The sequence below is a fragment of the Camelus ferus genome, chromosome 15 (genome assembly GCF_009834535.1).
Source record: "Camelus ferus isolate YT-003-E chromosome 15, BCGSAC_Cfer_1.0, whole genome shotgun sequence".
Lineage (NCBI taxonomy): Eukaryota > Metazoa > Chordata > Mammalia > Artiodactyla > Camelidae > Camelus > Camelus ferus.
Window position 1 is genome coordinate 50,220,876 of NC_045710.1, and position 17,374 is coordinate 50,238,249.

Consider the following 17,374-nt stretch of genomic DNA (forward strand, 5'->3'; position numbering starts at 1 on the left):
ATAATGCCATTTGCAGCAACATGGATGCACCTAGAGATTATCATACTAAATGAAGTAAGTCAGACAGAGAAAGGATGGGGGAGGGATAAATTAAGAGTTTAGGATTTGCAGATACTAGCTACTATATACAAAATAGATAAACAGCAGGGTCCTACTGTATAGCACAGGGAGCTATATTCAATATCCTGGAATAAGCTGTAAAGGAAAAGAATATGAAAAAGAATATATATTGTAACTGAATCAATATGCTGTGCACCAGAAACTAACACAACATTGTAAATCAACTATTCTTCAATTTTTTTAAGTTGTTTTAAACACATAGTGAGACTTACAAGAAGACAGACATTTCCAGGACCAAAATGAAAAAGGGTCTGGAAATCAGCTTGTTAGCTGACCCTAAAGCAGTCCTAGGGGAGATTTTCTGATCTTAATAGCCTAGACATTTGGCTTAATAACCTTACATAGGTCCATAAAAGTTTGGGAGTTGAAACTGAGTCTGCTGCCTAAAGCTGGACCTTGAGTAAAAGGATGGACTATGAGTTTAATGTGTGTGTGTGTGTGTGTCCCCCTAAGAATTAATAACCATAACCTCTCAGTTTTAGAATTCAAACATATACTACTTGGGGTTCTTCTATACATTACAAACTGAGAAAAAGGGGTCACAATTTGAAAGTGCTTAGGAATCTGTAGAAGGAAACTTGAATCCTCTCTGGCAGGTTGATCCCTCAGCTCAGTCCTCCTAAGATTCCCATACATAAATGTGAGCTATGCATGAGTTCACAATCCAAAATTATCAAAATCCAAGGAACATTATTATTTAGACTCCTTGGGGATTTACTACATATGGAAAGCACAAAAGACAAGGTCAGATGAGGAAGCCAGGCCCTGTCAGTGGTCTTTCCTTTGCTCTCTCCAAAGTTAACCATAGTTAAGAAGCAGATACATCACTTGCAAATATTAACTCCCATTCCATAGGTTGTCATTTTGTTTTGCTTATGGTTGCCATCACTGTGCAAAAGCTTATAAGTTTACTTAGGTCCCATTTGTTTATTTTTGCTCTTATTTCTATTGCCTGGGTAGACTGTCCTAGGAAAACATTGCTAAGATTTATGTCAGAGAATGTTTAAATAGCAGATACATCAAAAATTCTCTATATACCATCATTTCTCCTATAACATGAAAGGTGTTCCTAAAAACATCACTGCATGTGGTATTTTAGCTCTATGAAAATAACAGAGCCCTGGGGAAATAGGTTCAGAACAGAACATTCAAAACTGTGCAATCTTATAAAATAATATGCTTTTAAAAATTACTAATAAACTAAAAAAATTCCTCCATTTTAAGCATCTAAAATTCTTAACTAAAATAATGCTCCAGCATATATAGCACTATACACTGATTTTTTAAAAATAATACATGAGGTTTCATGGTGGGTGGGAGTGTGATGTCGCACTGTGCCTTTGAGTTACGGGACGGAAGGAAGGACATTCTTAGGATGAAGTATCACAACAACAGAGGTGGATGGCCATGACTCATTGTCTTGTTATTCCTTCTGCACCAGCTTAAAATAGAAATCCAGCTTTTGTTGTTTTTGCCAGGGCCCTCTTTTCATAACAGAAAAAAAAAAAAAAACAGCTATTTGTGTGGTTCCAAATAAGATCAAATGCCACAAAAGTGGTCTTCTACTGTTTTCAGCATTACAGCCTTTTCCTCAATCATGGCACAGGCTTTTAACCCCTTTGAAAGTGAATGATGGGTCTCATGCGTTCCATTCCCCTTTCTTTCGGTTCTTCAATGTGGTCTTGGATGCATCTCAACGTGGGTTCCTCTACTCGCTTTGCTCTCACGGCATTCCCTGTCTCTCGTCTTCACAAGCTTCTCCTTCACAAGCTTAAGGCTTTCCTCCTTCCCTGAATCTTGGATTCTCAGAACCAGGAGATACACTCATGTTGAGGATGCTACATTTAATGCTTTCATAAGGAAAAATATACAAGCTCAAGAGTGTGATATATATTTGAATTGCACGAGGGTAAACGGAAGTGAGAAAGCAGATAGAGTGTGTGTGAGTTTTGTGTGTTTCTCCCAGGTCACTCCTGACGGCGGGACAGCATCTTCACATTCTACCTGATAGTACTTGGTGGCACCCAGTATAATCAGCTCACACTTGAAAATGGTGAATGTTATGCTAATGTGAATTTTACCACAATCAAAAAAACTGAAATATTTACAGGCATACTTCTGACATAGTGTAGGTGTGTTCCAGACCATCACAATAAGGCAGACATGGCAATAAACTGAGTCACGTGAATTTTTTGGTTTCCCAATGTATATAAAAGTTATGTTCACACTATGTACCTAGTGAGTGTGCAATAGCATTATGCCTTAAAAAAACAGTGTACATATCTTAATTTTTAAAATACTTTATTGCTAAAATATGCTAATCATCTGAGCCTTCAGTGAGTCATAATCATTTTGCAACAGTAACATCAAAGCTCACTGATCACCATAACAAACATACTAAGAAGAAAACGTTTGAAATATTGAGAGAATTACCAAAATGTGACACAGAGACATGACGTGAGTAAATATTGTTGGAAAAAAATGGTGCCAAAAGACTTGCTCAACTTAAGGCTGCCACAAACCATCAATTTGTAAAATAAAATGCATTATTTGCAAAGCACAATAAAGCAAGGTCTGCCTGGATATGACCTTCTCCTTTACATCGTGAAAAATCCTATTTTGAGCTCATATGATTTCACAGTTTAGTGATTTTTTTTTTGTCCAGTTTTCTTACCACCGATGAATAAATTCACGTTACATACCTGTATTGTAACAAAAGAGACTGTCCATGTCACTTTCAAATTTTCAGGAAGCCTTCTTAGAAATTTAATGTGAGACACAAATGTGGAAAGTGAATTCTTAAACCACGGAGCAAGTGAGTTTACTTGGAGGCTGGGGTTAGGAGATAGAATCGGGTAGAGATGGTGTCAGTAAAGTATCATAAATTAACCATGAGTCAAACCCGTAACTCTAATGAGAACCTCATGATGCATCCGTGTGTCACAATCCACTCTTGGCAGTTGGGACTGTTACTGTATTAAGTACTAAAGAAACATTTATGTGGATGGTTGAGAGGCCAGATTTGCATCTTGTATCACCGAGGTGCTCATTTGAGAGGCAAAGAAGTTTAGAACAATCAGAAATGCTTTCTTTATCTTTCTCTTTCTAATGTACTCATTCATTCCAGAAATAGTGACTGAGTAACAAACACTGACTATGTGTCAAGAGATAAAATCTGACCAAGTACACCCATGTCTTCTAGAGGCTTAGAGTCCAGTGCAGAAGAAAGAGATACAGATGCAGTACAGTGAGTTCAATGATGCAGTGATCTGTATCCCTAACTCCCAGGCAGCCATCTGGCTGGAACTGCTTCAGGGCTGGGTCCAGGAATTCAGGCCATGCCAGCTCTGCACACAGAGGAGCACAAATGCTCACCAGGGGAAGCAAGAGCGTTCTCTCCAAAGACGGTTTTTATCTTCCCCCAGATGGGGACACATGAGCCATGGAGACCTCATATTTCCTTACATTAGAGCAGGGATACCATAACTTTTAGACTGAAAGATTTTCAAAGCTGATACTTCAAATCAGCCATGAGCAGCTCTCAACACACTCACAGGAATGTCTGACTTGAAGCAAAACATACCCCCACATATCTACTTGTTAGAAATAAGCTAATTCATTGTTCACAAAGTGTAGTTCTTGGACCAGCAGCAGCATAAACACCATTTGGGAACTTGTTAGAAATGCAAAGACCCCACTCCAGACCTACTAATAATAAACTCAGGGATGCAGCCCAGAAGTCTTTGTTTTAAGAAGCCCTCCAGGCAACTCTGGTACTCGAGAAAGTTTAAAACTACCGAACTAATTCAAACTAGAGGGCAGGTGCTTAATTTTGTTAATAGAGTAGTTATCTTAAGCCATTCTCTTGGACTTTGTCTGGACAACAGAATTGGTTATGTGTCACAGAAGTGTCTCCTTGGCCCTAAGAAAACCATGCTGCTGGTGTAAAGGATGTTTCAAGGGATGCTCCTTATGCAGCTCATACAAAAAGGGCACTGAGACACTGAAGACAATTTAAAAAGAAAGGGGGTGCCAAAAGAAGTCCCCTGTTTTATCTGATTTCTCATGCCATAAGATGAGCAAGTAACATGAGCTCATGTTAGCTGAGCAAGGTGAAGAGACAAGAACCGTAAGGAGGAGACATGGGAAGCTGTGATGGAGACACAGCAGGGCACCGTGGGGGAACAGCCAGGTCTAGCATGCTCCCGCTCCTCCTGCAGCACACTGACCAGACTCACAACATTAAACAGAACGTCCAGTGAGCCAGTGTGGCTGTCACCCGGGAGAAGGAAGAGGTGCTGGTGTCAAAGATCGGGTAGATTGCCTTCTGCCTTCCATCACCCAGGACCACAGCAATAGAGTAAGCAAGGGCAACAGAGTGCAAGGATCAAACATAAATTAGGAACAAATCTTGAATACTTCTGGAGGAAAAAGAAAACAAGCCAAATAAACTCACCAGGTGCTTTATTTCACCATAACATTTTATAAAATAAATTTTAAGAGAGAGCTTTACAGAGACCTAAACAGTTGACCCTGACTCATAAAACAGAGTAAAGCTCCCAGGTGTCAAACAGGACCTGGGCATATATAATCATAATACTTTTACTATGCTAACTCCATCTCTGCGTCTTCCATCGTTTCATTTCCAACAGCCAAACGAAGAGGTGTGCATACAAACTTGAATTTGTTTTGACTCAACGAGAAGTTGCCAGTAAGATTTCAATTTAATAAGATTCCACCTGGTCTTTTCTGGCTTTCTTTCCTCTACCCATACAACAGTCTTGTTCAAATCTGGCCCTGTCTCACATCTACCTCAACAGACATGGACTAAATCATAGTTAAAGTCACTGATAAAGAGGGGAGAGGAGGCACAGTTCTCAGTTCACACCAGGGAGTTTCAAGAAATACTCAGGGAGCAAAGAAACTCTAATAGAATTCAGAATTTCCGTAGTGCATCTCATGTTTCTGATCCCCATTTTACCTCGCCCGTCCAAACATGAATGCAGAAGGGACTCCCAGGGCAGCTATCCCAACGAGGCAAATGGTCACACTCTACTCATCCCACATACGCAACTTGAAGATGGTAGTCAGTGGAGAAGTGGTGTTGGCCTCTGGAGAAGAAATATGAAAAATGTCCCCAGATTATCCCCAGTACTGCCATTTACTTCTGCAATGTTATGCTTATAAATGTTTGTTGAGGGGTTTTCCTTTTAAACATTTTATTAAGGATCTCTCCAAACTTACCCATCTGCTGTTTGTCCCTCCTAATGAGGAAGAAACGGACAAGCCCACCCACAACCAAGGGGAAGCTCCCAGAACCTCCTAAGAAGGGAAGGGGGCCAGAGCAAGCCTTAGCGTGGTAGGGCTCTGCTGATTCTAGCTTGCATTCTTGTTGGAAATAAAGGCCTTCCAGTCATACTAGTTGGATGCAAAGAATTGTGCAAGCAACATTTAATTGCAATGAAAAGGGCCACAGAAAACACTGGGTTATGTAAGACCCCATGAAGGAGACCTTGCTTATTCTGTGAGGTCCTGGGCAACTTCCCCAGGGAAGTGTATTTCCTGGTGATCGATCTGATGCATAGGTGTTAACCAGGGTAGGCATGAGTGTGCAGACGAAGCAGGGAGGGCTAGCAAGCCTTTAGGCAAAAGTGAGGAGCAGCAGGGTGCATGGAAGGGATAGGGAAGTGACAGGAGGCTGCAGTGCAGAAAGTGAAGGGGTGGGTGAAGGGGGTGAGGTGGAGAGGGCCGACATGTCCCTGTGCTCAGAGCACGCCGAAGGGTGGCTCAGGTGCTGTTCTTGGCACAAGAGGTTGGCTTACTTGCAGACAGCCCTTTATCGAGTTTCAAGTTTGAAACAATCATCTCATGACTTCAATTTCGCCTGCCTGGATTGCAGTTTGAGGCGCTCTCCCGTCATCCCCTGGGAGAGCTGCTCCCTGCCCGCAGGGGAACACAAGGGGAGGGGGCGAGGGGGATGCTTAAAGCAGTAGAAAGGCTCCTTCCGCATTCCTGCTGAATATAGCCAGACACCCAACCAGTGAGGCCAGGTTGGAGGTGCCTAAATCCTGCTCACCTGAACACGATGACATTTTTCCAGAAGCCCAGGTGCCCAGTTTACAAGCATGTCAGTGTGGAATCTGGAGTACACATTAGTCCGCCTTTGATCACTATTTAATAAATCATGTGCTTTGGCATTGTCTTTGGGGTTCCCCTTGGGACATTGCTGGATGTAGAATTCAATAAATATCCAGTAAGTTACATTGAACAGCAACCCACATTTGGGTTGGTCTGGGGCATGCCACTTGGCTGATGTCAGCCTTTCATGGTGCGTTGCAATCATTATTACCTGACAGCCACTCATCAATGTAAATAAACATAGTTTATAATCTGTCAACAAATCTAAGCACTTTGGGGCAACCAAAGACCCAAGAGAAGCTACTCAGTAACAAATTCCCAGACTCATACACAGAATTAAGAAAAAAATTTAAGAGACCTGTCATAATATCACATACAAGAAGTCACTCGTTGAGCTTAATGACCGATATGAAGATGTTAAGTATTCGGAATTATAGAGAAATAAAAGGGTTTATCTTAAGGAATAAGTAAAACAGCTAAGGTGCAGGTCAAGAAGGAAATTACCCCAAAGGCAAGGCTCCTCATTTCTTGTAAGTATATAAAAAAAATAAATCTTTTAGATGTGGAGGGCAACCAAAACTATAAACGTCAGCCCCATTGCTAGAATGTGATCCTCAGTGATGGTGAAACTTAACTGCTGCTACCCCCTTGGAAGCCCCTGGCCACTGTCTGAACACCAGCCTCCTGGGTCACTCATTGTATGAAGCTCTGGCTTCGACGCTACCCCATCTGGAAACCACCATCCATAGTCACTTAGTGTATGTGGGGAGGTGGGGTGGGGGGCTAAGTGAAACCTTTGTGAAAGACAAAAGAAAAGCAAGAAACAGGGACTACGAGAAAGGGCAAGGGGAATAAGAATGGTACGCCCCATCGACTGAGTTCCCACTCAGTTCTGGATGTTTTACGACATTATGGCTCATCATGACCCAATTCCTGCAAGGCTCATGCTATTGCTCCCATTTAACAGATGAGGACAGTGGGGCTTGGGGAGGTTCAGGGGATTATCCAATTCTCACAGTCAAAGGAACTTACTTACAAAGCAGAAACGGACTCATAGACATAGAAAACCATCTTATGGTTACCAAGGGGGAAAAGGGTGGAGGGGTGGCGGGATAAAGTGGGAGTTTGGGATTTGCAGATACACACTACTATATACATAAAATACATAAACAGCAAGGTCCTACTATATAGTACAGGGAACTCTATTCAATACCTAGTAATAGCCTGTCGTGAAAAAGAATACAAAGGGGAATGTATATACATTTATCTGAAACACTGTACTGTACACTAGAAATTAACACAACAGTGTAAACTAACTATTCTTCAAGTAAGAAAAAATCCTCACAATCAGAAACAGGCAGATCTAGGGTTCACATTTGACAACTACGCTGTGCCTCCGCACAGCGAGGGAGGATGCTGGCAGCACCCTGAAGACAAAAGCCCAGTCACTCTACACCGAACCTCTGTCTCCCCAGGGTACTTAGCACACACCCTGCCCACAGCCCTTGTCAGCATCTGTCTGTGTTCCCACATGTCCTGCTCTCCTCTCACTCCCCTCCCTGACCCAGCCCTGAGAGAAGAGATGCATTCCCCATTGCTATCCCCAGCCCCTCACCACTCCCTCCAGTTCCTAGACATTTCCTGTTTTAAAATCATCACTGCCTCTGGGACGATGGGAAGTAGGCATTGGGCATTCATGGCCCTCCCCAGAGATTTTTTTTTTTTTAATGAACTTGAAGCCAGTGTTGAGTGGATGAGCAAAATCATGGCTTCAAGCTTTACAAAGACCATCAGCAGGCTTCCCACGACAGGCCAGGAAGTGGAGGCAGATGAAATGATAGTTTGAGGAGGCTTTGGCCTCTGCCTCTTACTTGCCATACTTCTAGAGGACCAGAGATTCAGTCCCCTGGCTGGTATTGGCAGGGCCTCAGGTCAGGAACCTGTCTCAACATACAGAGATGACACTACAGATAGTGGGAGTGTGGGTGACAGCAGTGGGGACCAGAGCCCAAATGAGATCCCAGAATCATCATCAAATCAGAGGGGACATGTGCTTAGTAGGAGGAAGAGGTGAGGAAGCGCTGCCTGCCCTGCAGCTCTCCAACCAGATTAAGGAATTGGTCCCCTGGGCAGTGCCTGAGGCACCGATCCACAAAGTGGTCCAGGTCAGCCCCAATGCTAAGACATCACTTTTGTGATGGTTTTTGTGTTTACCAGAATTCTCCAAGGAAAAGGACTGCATGGAGAGGACCCCACATTCTAATAAGCTTGAGGCGTGAGAGGAGGGAGCCTTTCAGGGACATGATGGAGTCAGAGTGGATCATGGCCGAACTGCCTTGTAAATGACTCCAAGTGAATTAACCACAGTGGCTTTCCTTTTATGAATGGGCGTGTGCAAGTTGGAGGCAAAAGTGAGGACGGGCTGCTGACTGCCATCCCTTCTGTCCTCCTTCCCTGTCCTCCCCCTCTGTGTCACCCATCCTCTCATTGGTTAGAAGGGGCTCCCAACTGCTTGCCTGCCGAGAGTGTCCACCTGTCTCTCTTTAACCCTCATGATGGGGCATTTGCAGAGCCCTGTCTTATACTATTGTTATGTAAATCTTTGTTCCTCTAAAATTTCAGGGCCCTGAAAGGAACCCCTGGTTACACCTTCTTTGCCCTCTCTTGGCACTCAGCCTGCCCTACTGTCACGCCCTACCTCCAATGGGTATCGTTTGAGGCCAGTGACATTTAATGGGATTGCCAACAGTTTGAGTGCAGTCCATACCTGACTTTCTCTGCAGCACTCTGTTAACTTCTGGTGTGCACAATTCTTTGTTAAATGTGCAGATGTTTGGGTGGATGGGTGAATGATCTGATGCAGGAATGACTGGAGGAATAAATGAGTGAATACATTTGCAAGATAGCTTCCTGGGGGAAGAGATGAAACTGTCATCTGTGGAACATTTTTTTCTGTATACAAAATGACAACAGACACAGTGTGGAACCCTCAGCCTGGATCATGCTCTAACTAACTGAGCTCTTCTGCCCAGACACCTGCCTCGCCTGGGCCCATTACCATGGTAACTATGGCCTCACTCCTGAGGCATCTCTTGAGAATAGGCCTCTTAGAAAGCAGGTGACTGGAGATTTCCACTAACTTGTTCTTGGTTTTTTGTTTTTTTTTTTCTTTTCAGATTATCAAGGAGGTCCCTCCGCCCCCTGCTGAGGAAAGCGAGGTGAGTGACCAAGGCAGGGTCTGGCCAGGTGACAGGGTGGCGAGTGGAACAGGGAGCTGACTGGGCTGACCCCAGGCTCCCACACTCTATGAAGCAGTAAAGCCTGCCTTTGGCTCTTTCTTAACCAAGGATGAACAGGTAGCCATAGATAGAATGGCTTTTAGAAGGTTTTCTCCTTACAAGGATAAAATTTGAGATGCAAAAACTAAGTGGTATTATCAAGACAATTATTTGGATTCCTAAGGTACTGATTTTTCCTCTACAACAGACACTTCATGGATCTCTCCTCTCCCTGCAGAGATTTCTGCTTTATGTGTGTAGATCAGGGTAAATTGGCCACATTCTCCAAACAATTAATGGTTTTAGGAACAGACAGATGCTGCTGGAGTATTACATTTTTCTTTCGTTTAAAACAATGTTGCCTAAAGATTTGCCAGGCAGTAATGAAAATCTACCAGAGGGGGATATGCCTAATATCTTGGCTTTGCACAGGGTATTAGATCCTCATTGTCTGAAGGAAAAAAAATACTAGACTCCACCATAAATTGTCCTGGTGCACATGTGGCCTGGGGTGGAAGTCAGTGGAGGCACTAAAGGCCAGTGACGAGAAGGAGGCTCCCTGGCCAGGAGTGCCTGCCCAGTGCTTTTCCTGATCCTCAGATTACTCCTGGGATAGCTGACCTCCCTCAATGCGACACTCAGCAATTTAAAAGCCAGAGTACAGGTCTAAAAACTTAGTGAGATCAGGAGATTGATGAGGTTCCAAGTTCACTGTCCTTAATCCTAAGGTCTGTTGCATTCAAAGTGAGCACCAGCCCCTCACCATTCCTCTTCTTAATGCCTTTGTCAAGTTTCCTACATACAGAAAAAAAAAAAAAAATAAAATAATGATTAAATTTAAAACTCCATGTGGCTCTTATATCCTGAACTATAAGCATGTAAGCTAAGGGATTTAATAGCTGCAATCAATTAAAGCACATCTTGTTGGAATGCTAGCTTTCTGCCCAGAAATCAGGGGAGGAAATTGCATCGCTGTGCACAGAGGAGGGAGGGAAAAAAAAACCCTCTTGACATCCACAAAAGCCTTTGCTTAATCCTGCAAGAGAAAGCACCGCTCCACGGGTTCCAGTTTGGCTCTGGTTCTGTTCTGTGCAGCTGTCTCTCATCCTCCTAAAGAAAAATAGAACAAGAAGCTCTCGATGAGGCTGCTCTGTTTGCCCTGAGGTGAAGAATGTTCCCTTCACTCATCAAGTTCAATTAGTGGAGTTATTGGCCTTGCTTCTGGTGCCGGTTCGGCATTTGCCTTTGGAAGATGACGTGGCAGCCACCACGGCCCCAAATACGCCAGGGGACTTAGGTCCAAGACTGTGGGGTGTGGTTTAGCCCAGACCCCAGCGTCTCGCAAAGGACTCCACACACACAGCAAGCTCAGGAAGCACCGAGAAAGAGTAGCTAAAACCAAGAGAAAAGAAGTCGCTGAGTTTTTCCAGTCTCATCTAATATTTTTATGGAAGTTGTACTGGCACCTGAAGAAGGCAGACATGGTTTCTGAGACAGAATGGCAATCTGGGGACGGGAGATCTAAGGGGCAGTCTTAGACCTAAAGGAGCTGCAGCCTGTGCCAAGGACCTGGGCGTGTGTGTTGACCCTGAGCGCTCCTTGGCCCTGTAAATCAAGCAGCTTAATTTCCTTCCTAATGTGTTTTGGCAATAAATTTTTTAAATTTTAAAAAGGAATCCCACAGAAACAGATAGCATAACTCAGCCCATACACAATGCCCTGAAAATCAAAGCCTGAACCTAGGTAACCTTTTCCACTCCAGCTCCCTGTGTTCAAATCCTGCCAGCCCCTGAACCACAGCTCCTCTGTAACTCCTTCCATCAGAGTAATCTCTCCCTTCTCTGCATACCCAGGGTATTTATTCACTTTTCCTTCTGCATCAATGTTGAAGACCATTAGCTATTCCCGAAGGTCAAGATCTACATCTAGTTAATCTTTGACTTACCCCAGAGAGCTTAATACGGTCTCTGTTAATTCAGTTAATAACAGTATGCGGTCAAACACGCTGCCACGTAGATGAACAAGTATCAGTTACCCCAACTTTCATCATTTCTCTCAGCATCACATCCAAGGGAGGTAAATCTGCTATTTAAATAACTAAATTGCAGAATGAACACAATTTTCTAATGAGCTCTCAGTGATCCTCATTTACAGGGAATATCAAAATGCATAATACAAAATAGCATGACTTTTTGAGAGTCCATGTAACCAACAGCGATATCTCTGTATAAAGAAAAGACAAAAAGACAAATATCATATGATATCACTTATATGTGGAATCCAAAACAGTGACATAAATGAACTTACGTAGAAAACAGAAACAGACTCACAGACATAGAAAACAAACTTACCAAAGGGGAAGAGGAGAGGAGGGCGAAATTAGGAGTTGGGATTCTCAGATACACACTACTATGTATAAAACAGATGAACAACAAGGATCTACTGTCTAGCACAGGGAACTATAGTCAATATCTTGTAATAACCTATAATGGAAAAGAATAAATAAATAAAAGTATATATATATATATATATATATATATATAACTGAATCACTGTGCTGTACACCAGAAACTAACACAACATTGTAAATCAACTATTTAAAGAAAAAAAGAGAGAGAGAGAGAGAAGAAAGAAATTTCAAGCTCCCAACAGAAGCAAGGAAGCTCAGTTTTAACAAGTCAGACGGGCATTTCCGGGGTTAAGGTTCTTCTCTAACTGGCAACAGAGTGAGGATGGAATTCCCTAAGACCCCCAGGCCTGGTACCTCTCACAGCTGTGTCTACACAGCCAGCCAGACCAGCCTCCCACTCCGCAGGGAAGAAGGGCCAAGCTACTGCCAGGCATCTTTTTCCCGATGGACATCTGACACACTGCAGACACACTCACACATACTGCACACTTTTGCACACACACACGTATGCTCCAAACGCAAGTCCTAGAACAAGTCCAGAATTCAGTCTCCTATATTCAGTAGTTTAAAAAAGAACATTGCTTAAACACACACACACACACACACACACACACACACAATTCTTTATTGAAGAACACAAGGCAATCATTGCCTTGTCTTTAATCACTGTGTGTTTGTGAACAAATATAATGGTGCCCTGACATGTCAGTTAAGTCAGTGGGAATTTTTTGTATTTTGTGGCTGGGTTTTTCTGACTTGCCAATTCACTCCTAGGAATTCCTCTCCAAGACTGACACTGAAGGTGACCTCTCTGGCTTGTCCCCAAAGACTTCAGATGAGATGGTACAGCCAGTTCTGCTTGAGGTCTGCCTTCCAGAGCCTCTCAGGCCTGGAAGTTTCTGTGGCCTTAGTCCTTCAGTTCGTGTCACCGCCCTCACAAAACTTACTCCCCTGTAAATTTAAATGGCCCTTGTCTGGGACTATGGAGGGTTTCTCATAGGGTTTATGATGTGTTACAATTCAATGAAATTCTCAATGCATTCAAAGGCTGATTTAAAACTATTTCCTCGGGCTCGATTCTTTTTCAATTACATTCTCCTTTCCCTTGAGAGGTCCCACTGGTACCCGCAGTGAACTGGGGGTTAAGAGCCTATTTAGGTCAAACTGGCCAAATGGGTATCAGAGAAGCAGGAATGTTAAAGAACTTGTAGACTGAATCTCAGAAGGTCGCCATTTGCACAACTCCCAGGGGCGCTATTCACATCACGGGTCTGTATGGACCTCTACTGTCTGAGTAATGTGCTGCCACTTGTGTGACCCAGACATCGGCCAACTGGATAGCTGGGGCCACCACATCCTCTAAGATTTAAACATAACTTCCCCTGATGGGAAACCAGCCTCCCTCCGTAATCTCTGCGGTTTCTCCAGGCATCACTGACTCCTACTTCTGGCTTCTTCTGCATTATCTTCTCTGCTTTGTAGATACCATCGAACAAACCAGATTCCTCCACTCCCCCAAAGGCACCAGTGGCACAAAGCCATCCGTGCAGGGAGCTTTACTGAAGGCTTCAAAGTACCAGTGGGTCACAGCACAGGGCAGCCAATTAATTACTTCCTACAGAATATTAAACAGCGCCCTCTTTACCATCCTTGTCATTCCACCTTCTGGAAGGTTCTCCTGGCCGTCTCCGCAGGTGGGCCCTGGCAGTTTCCTGGAGCTCAGTTACACTCTTCTGCTCAGCTTCTACCGACTGGCCACCAGCCCCTGAGTCCCACACAAAGCAGCTCAGCTCATCCAGTCTGTCCTGCATTTATCACAGAGGATTTCTGTCCTGGGGTCTTCGGCTCCCTGGTACATCCTTAGAGGGGCGTCTGAGGGGGACTTCCCCCAAAGCCCGTCTGCTTAGTTAGAGGTCGAGATTCACGTGCTACCAATACTGTGAGTGGAGTTGCTGGGGACTGTGATTTTTACCCCATCAGTTTTTGACCAGATGAAACACACACACACACATCAAAGATTCCCTTCTCTTCTGAAGATTGCAAAACCCTCTAGAATGTGTAAACAGAGCCATGGTAACTGCAGGGAAATTCTGACTCTCCCTTTGGTCAAACCCTGGGCCTTTGTGTTGCCTTGTGCTGCTGTTGTTTGAGTTTGGCAGGCGAGCTCGGGTCAGGGGATTAAAGGCAGGCTTGGAGGCTCAGGAGCGCGTGGAGCGGGTTCCGGCCTCGGCATTTCCCGTGTGGGATGCAGGCCCCGCACATGTGCAGGAGGCTGGCCGGGCGGGACCCGGGGTACCGCGGAGACACAGGCGGGGAGCGGGGACGGCGTCGGGGAAGAGATGGGAGGCAGGGCACCTCCGCGACGCGAGTCTGGAGAGAACCCCGGACAAGGCGTCAGCAAGCCAGATCAGAACCTCGCTGCGCTCATCTCCTCGTTCCTCCGGGTCCCAGTGTCCTCTTCTGTGCAAGGAAAAGGCTCAGGGTCTCTAACGTTTGTTGCTCCTGTCATTTAAAAAACCAGAAGACTTACGGGACTATTTCAGCCCCCTGTTGAATAGAGCAGCTTTGTTCTTGGAGTTCCTTACATTCTCGGTGCTGCTGTGTTGGAGTTTAGGGTGACTCACTTTCCGTTAAGTCCTTTGAAATCTGCACTAGATGGGGAGCTCGGGCTTTTTTCATATATGACACACTGTGGTGGTAAAGTTTAACCACAGATGGAAGATATCTAAGCTTCCTTGTTGACATCCTAAGTTTCTGAATTTATATCAGAAGGTGAAATACTGTGAATTGTAGTATTTCCTTGCTTTTTTTTTTTTGCTTGTTTTTTATTCTTTTGACATGTTTTGTAGTCATAAGTCTTCAAAATTAGCAGCTACAAGGGATGAGAAATAGAAAAGTAGCATTTATTTGAAAGCATCAAATGATTGGAAGAGCAAAGCACGAAAGGACAAAACCCAGAACTTTGTCGACACTGAAAAACAAACAAGAGTGCAGTGGCCTGGGCTCAAATCCAGCTACACACAAGCTGGGTGACTAAGTCACTTAACCTCTCTAGTCCTCCTCTCTGAAATGGGCAGAACAGCACCACCTACCTCACTGGCTGTTTGTGAGGTGACTGGGTTGATGCATGTCAAGAGCTCAGCAGAGTGACCAGCACATACATGGTAAAGGCTACATAAATCCAGCTGTGGTTCTCACCAATTCAACATTTACAATTATTGAGCACCTACTGTGCACCGGGCTCTGTGCAAGACAGAATACAAAGGACAACAGAATCCACTGCTTCGGGGCTCACAGCCACACATTCAAGAAGAGAGAGACACACACACAAAGAGAGACTGACCCATTCTGGCCAGCTGCCAGGGTGTTACGAGTCCTCTGGTCAGCTGTGATCACTGTCCTTTAAGATACATTAATTTTTTTAATTTTCATATAGAAGCCTGCTTATTGCAAGCACACCAGGTCATCCTGGGCATCTTAATGTGTTATGTGTTACTATTTTGTTTCGTCACCTCTGGCTCTGATCTCTCCTTTGCCGGCCCTTGCTTTGTACCCTGCTCCAGGCACAGGATATCCCTTTCTGTCCAGTTTGCCCCACATGGGACTCCACGCTGCTTCCCCAAATGCCTCCAATACAATGCTGTAGGATGCAGCCTTCTGCTTTGCAGACCCCTTTTTCAGCTTCCTTCCTCTCCCCAGGAGGGGAATTATGCCACCCCTCTGTAGCCTGTCCATGACTGTAGATAGCTGAGTTTTTTTCTACCCCCAATAAGAACTAATTATAATGCCAAGAAGAAGAGCAGAATTGCTAATTATCCTTCCCTTTTCCATCCTCTTGTTTCCTCCCTCCATCTTAAAAAATAGAAAAAGTGCTAACTTCCTATCACTGAGCTAAGTTGCAGACACTGAGTTAAATGCTTTATTTGAATCATCTCATTCATTTGTAAATTCAGCGGAGAATTCTTGGGCATCTACCATGTATTAGGTGCTAGTCCAAAAGCTGAGAATACAAGTGACAAGTGAACAGAAGCTTCCTTGGGACTTTCACCCCAGTGTGGAGAGAGAGAGGCAATAAATAAATATCCAGCCATGTTAAAAGAGCTGTAACTGAAACTACAACAGATTGATGGGATGAAGAGACTGGGGCTGCCTGAGAAGGACGTCTAGGGAAGGCCTCTCTGAGGAGCGATAAGAAGGGTCCAGCCATGAGAAGACCGGGGGAAAAGTCACTCCTGAACAAGGGGACGGCTTGTGCACAGGTCCCGAGACACATTATTTGAGGGGGAGCAGGTCTGAGGTGGGGAAATCGGGACTTCCTTTTGACAAGGTATCGTGGAGATGCTGATCGGTTCCCCAGGAGGAGATGTTGGTGTCTAGTGAGCAGAGTGCAGAGGGGTCAGGGATGAAGATATAAATTCGCAAATCATCAGCACGTAGATGGGATTAGACGAGATCCCCTGTAAAGGAGCAGAGCTGCAGAAGAAAACGGGCCCCAGGATCGCGCCACAACTAGCCAGGTAGTACTGCTTTTACTCCCACTTCACAGGGAAGGAAAATCAGCTTTGATGGGTTCAGGAAGCAGGAGCGCGGGGAGTTAACCCAGGCGGTCTACTCCCGTCCACTTTGCCGTGGTGGACACATCCAACCAGCAATGCTGCTTTGCTTCCTTCATGTGTCACAATCTCTCTGCAGGAAGAAGATGATGACGGTCTGCCTAAGAAAAAGTGGCCGACAGTGGATGCCTCTTATTATGGCGGGCGAGGTGTCGGAGGCATTAAAAGAATGGAGGTAAGAGGACAGCTTTGTGCACTCATCACTGCGTGCTGACTACTCAGTCACCGAAAAGCAAGGCAGATTGGTGAACATTGGCACGTGAGGTCTAACGGGGATGTGAATTGTGAAGCATCAGATGGGGAGATGGCAGGTCCGGCCATTTACCTGTGCACCCCCATGTCCTGCCCACCGTGAGTCAGAGCAGTTTGCTCATCGGCTCAAACCCCCCAGTGGTTTCTTCTCTCACGAGAATAAAACCCAAAATTCTTGCCGGGGCCTCCAAAGCCTTCACATTTGCTGTCCCCACAGCTTGGACAATTCTTCCCCAAATACCCATGCCCCTGGCTTGCTGTCTCTGCTCCTTCAGCCCGCCCCTTCCCCTTTTTCTGCACCTCCCCCTCTTCCCTGTCCCTCAAAACCCAAGGGAGGGGGGAGGGTTTAGCTCAAGTGGTAGAGCGCATGCTTAGCATGCATGAGGTCCTGGGTTCAATCCCCAGTACCTCCTCTAAAAATTAATAAATAAACCTAATTACCACCCCTCAAAAAAATTAAATTAAATAAGTAGATAAACTTTAAAAAACCCCAAAAACAAATGAACTGAGGACTGGGTGGCCCTCACCTTGTGCATCGTACAGGTCTCTGTGACCCCATGCTC

At 44.6% G+C, this 17,374-nt stretch overlaps 1 protein-coding gene across 1 annotated transcript in view; it reads left to right on the forward strand.

Annotated features, from left to right (window-relative positions):
- The window catches only part of ANTXR1 (ANTXR cell adhesion molecule 1), a 218,427-nt gene that overhangs the window by 139,575 nt on the left and 61,478 nt on the right, over positions 1-17,374 (forward strand). The window contains exons 14-15 of the mRNA XM_032497718.1: positions 9,435-9,476; positions 16,639-16,734. Of these exons, the coding sequence (XP_032353609.1) occupies positions 9,435-9,476; positions 16,639-16,734 (138 nt within the window). The remainder of the gene's footprint in view (positions 1-9,434; positions 9,477-16,638; positions 16,735-17,374) is intronic.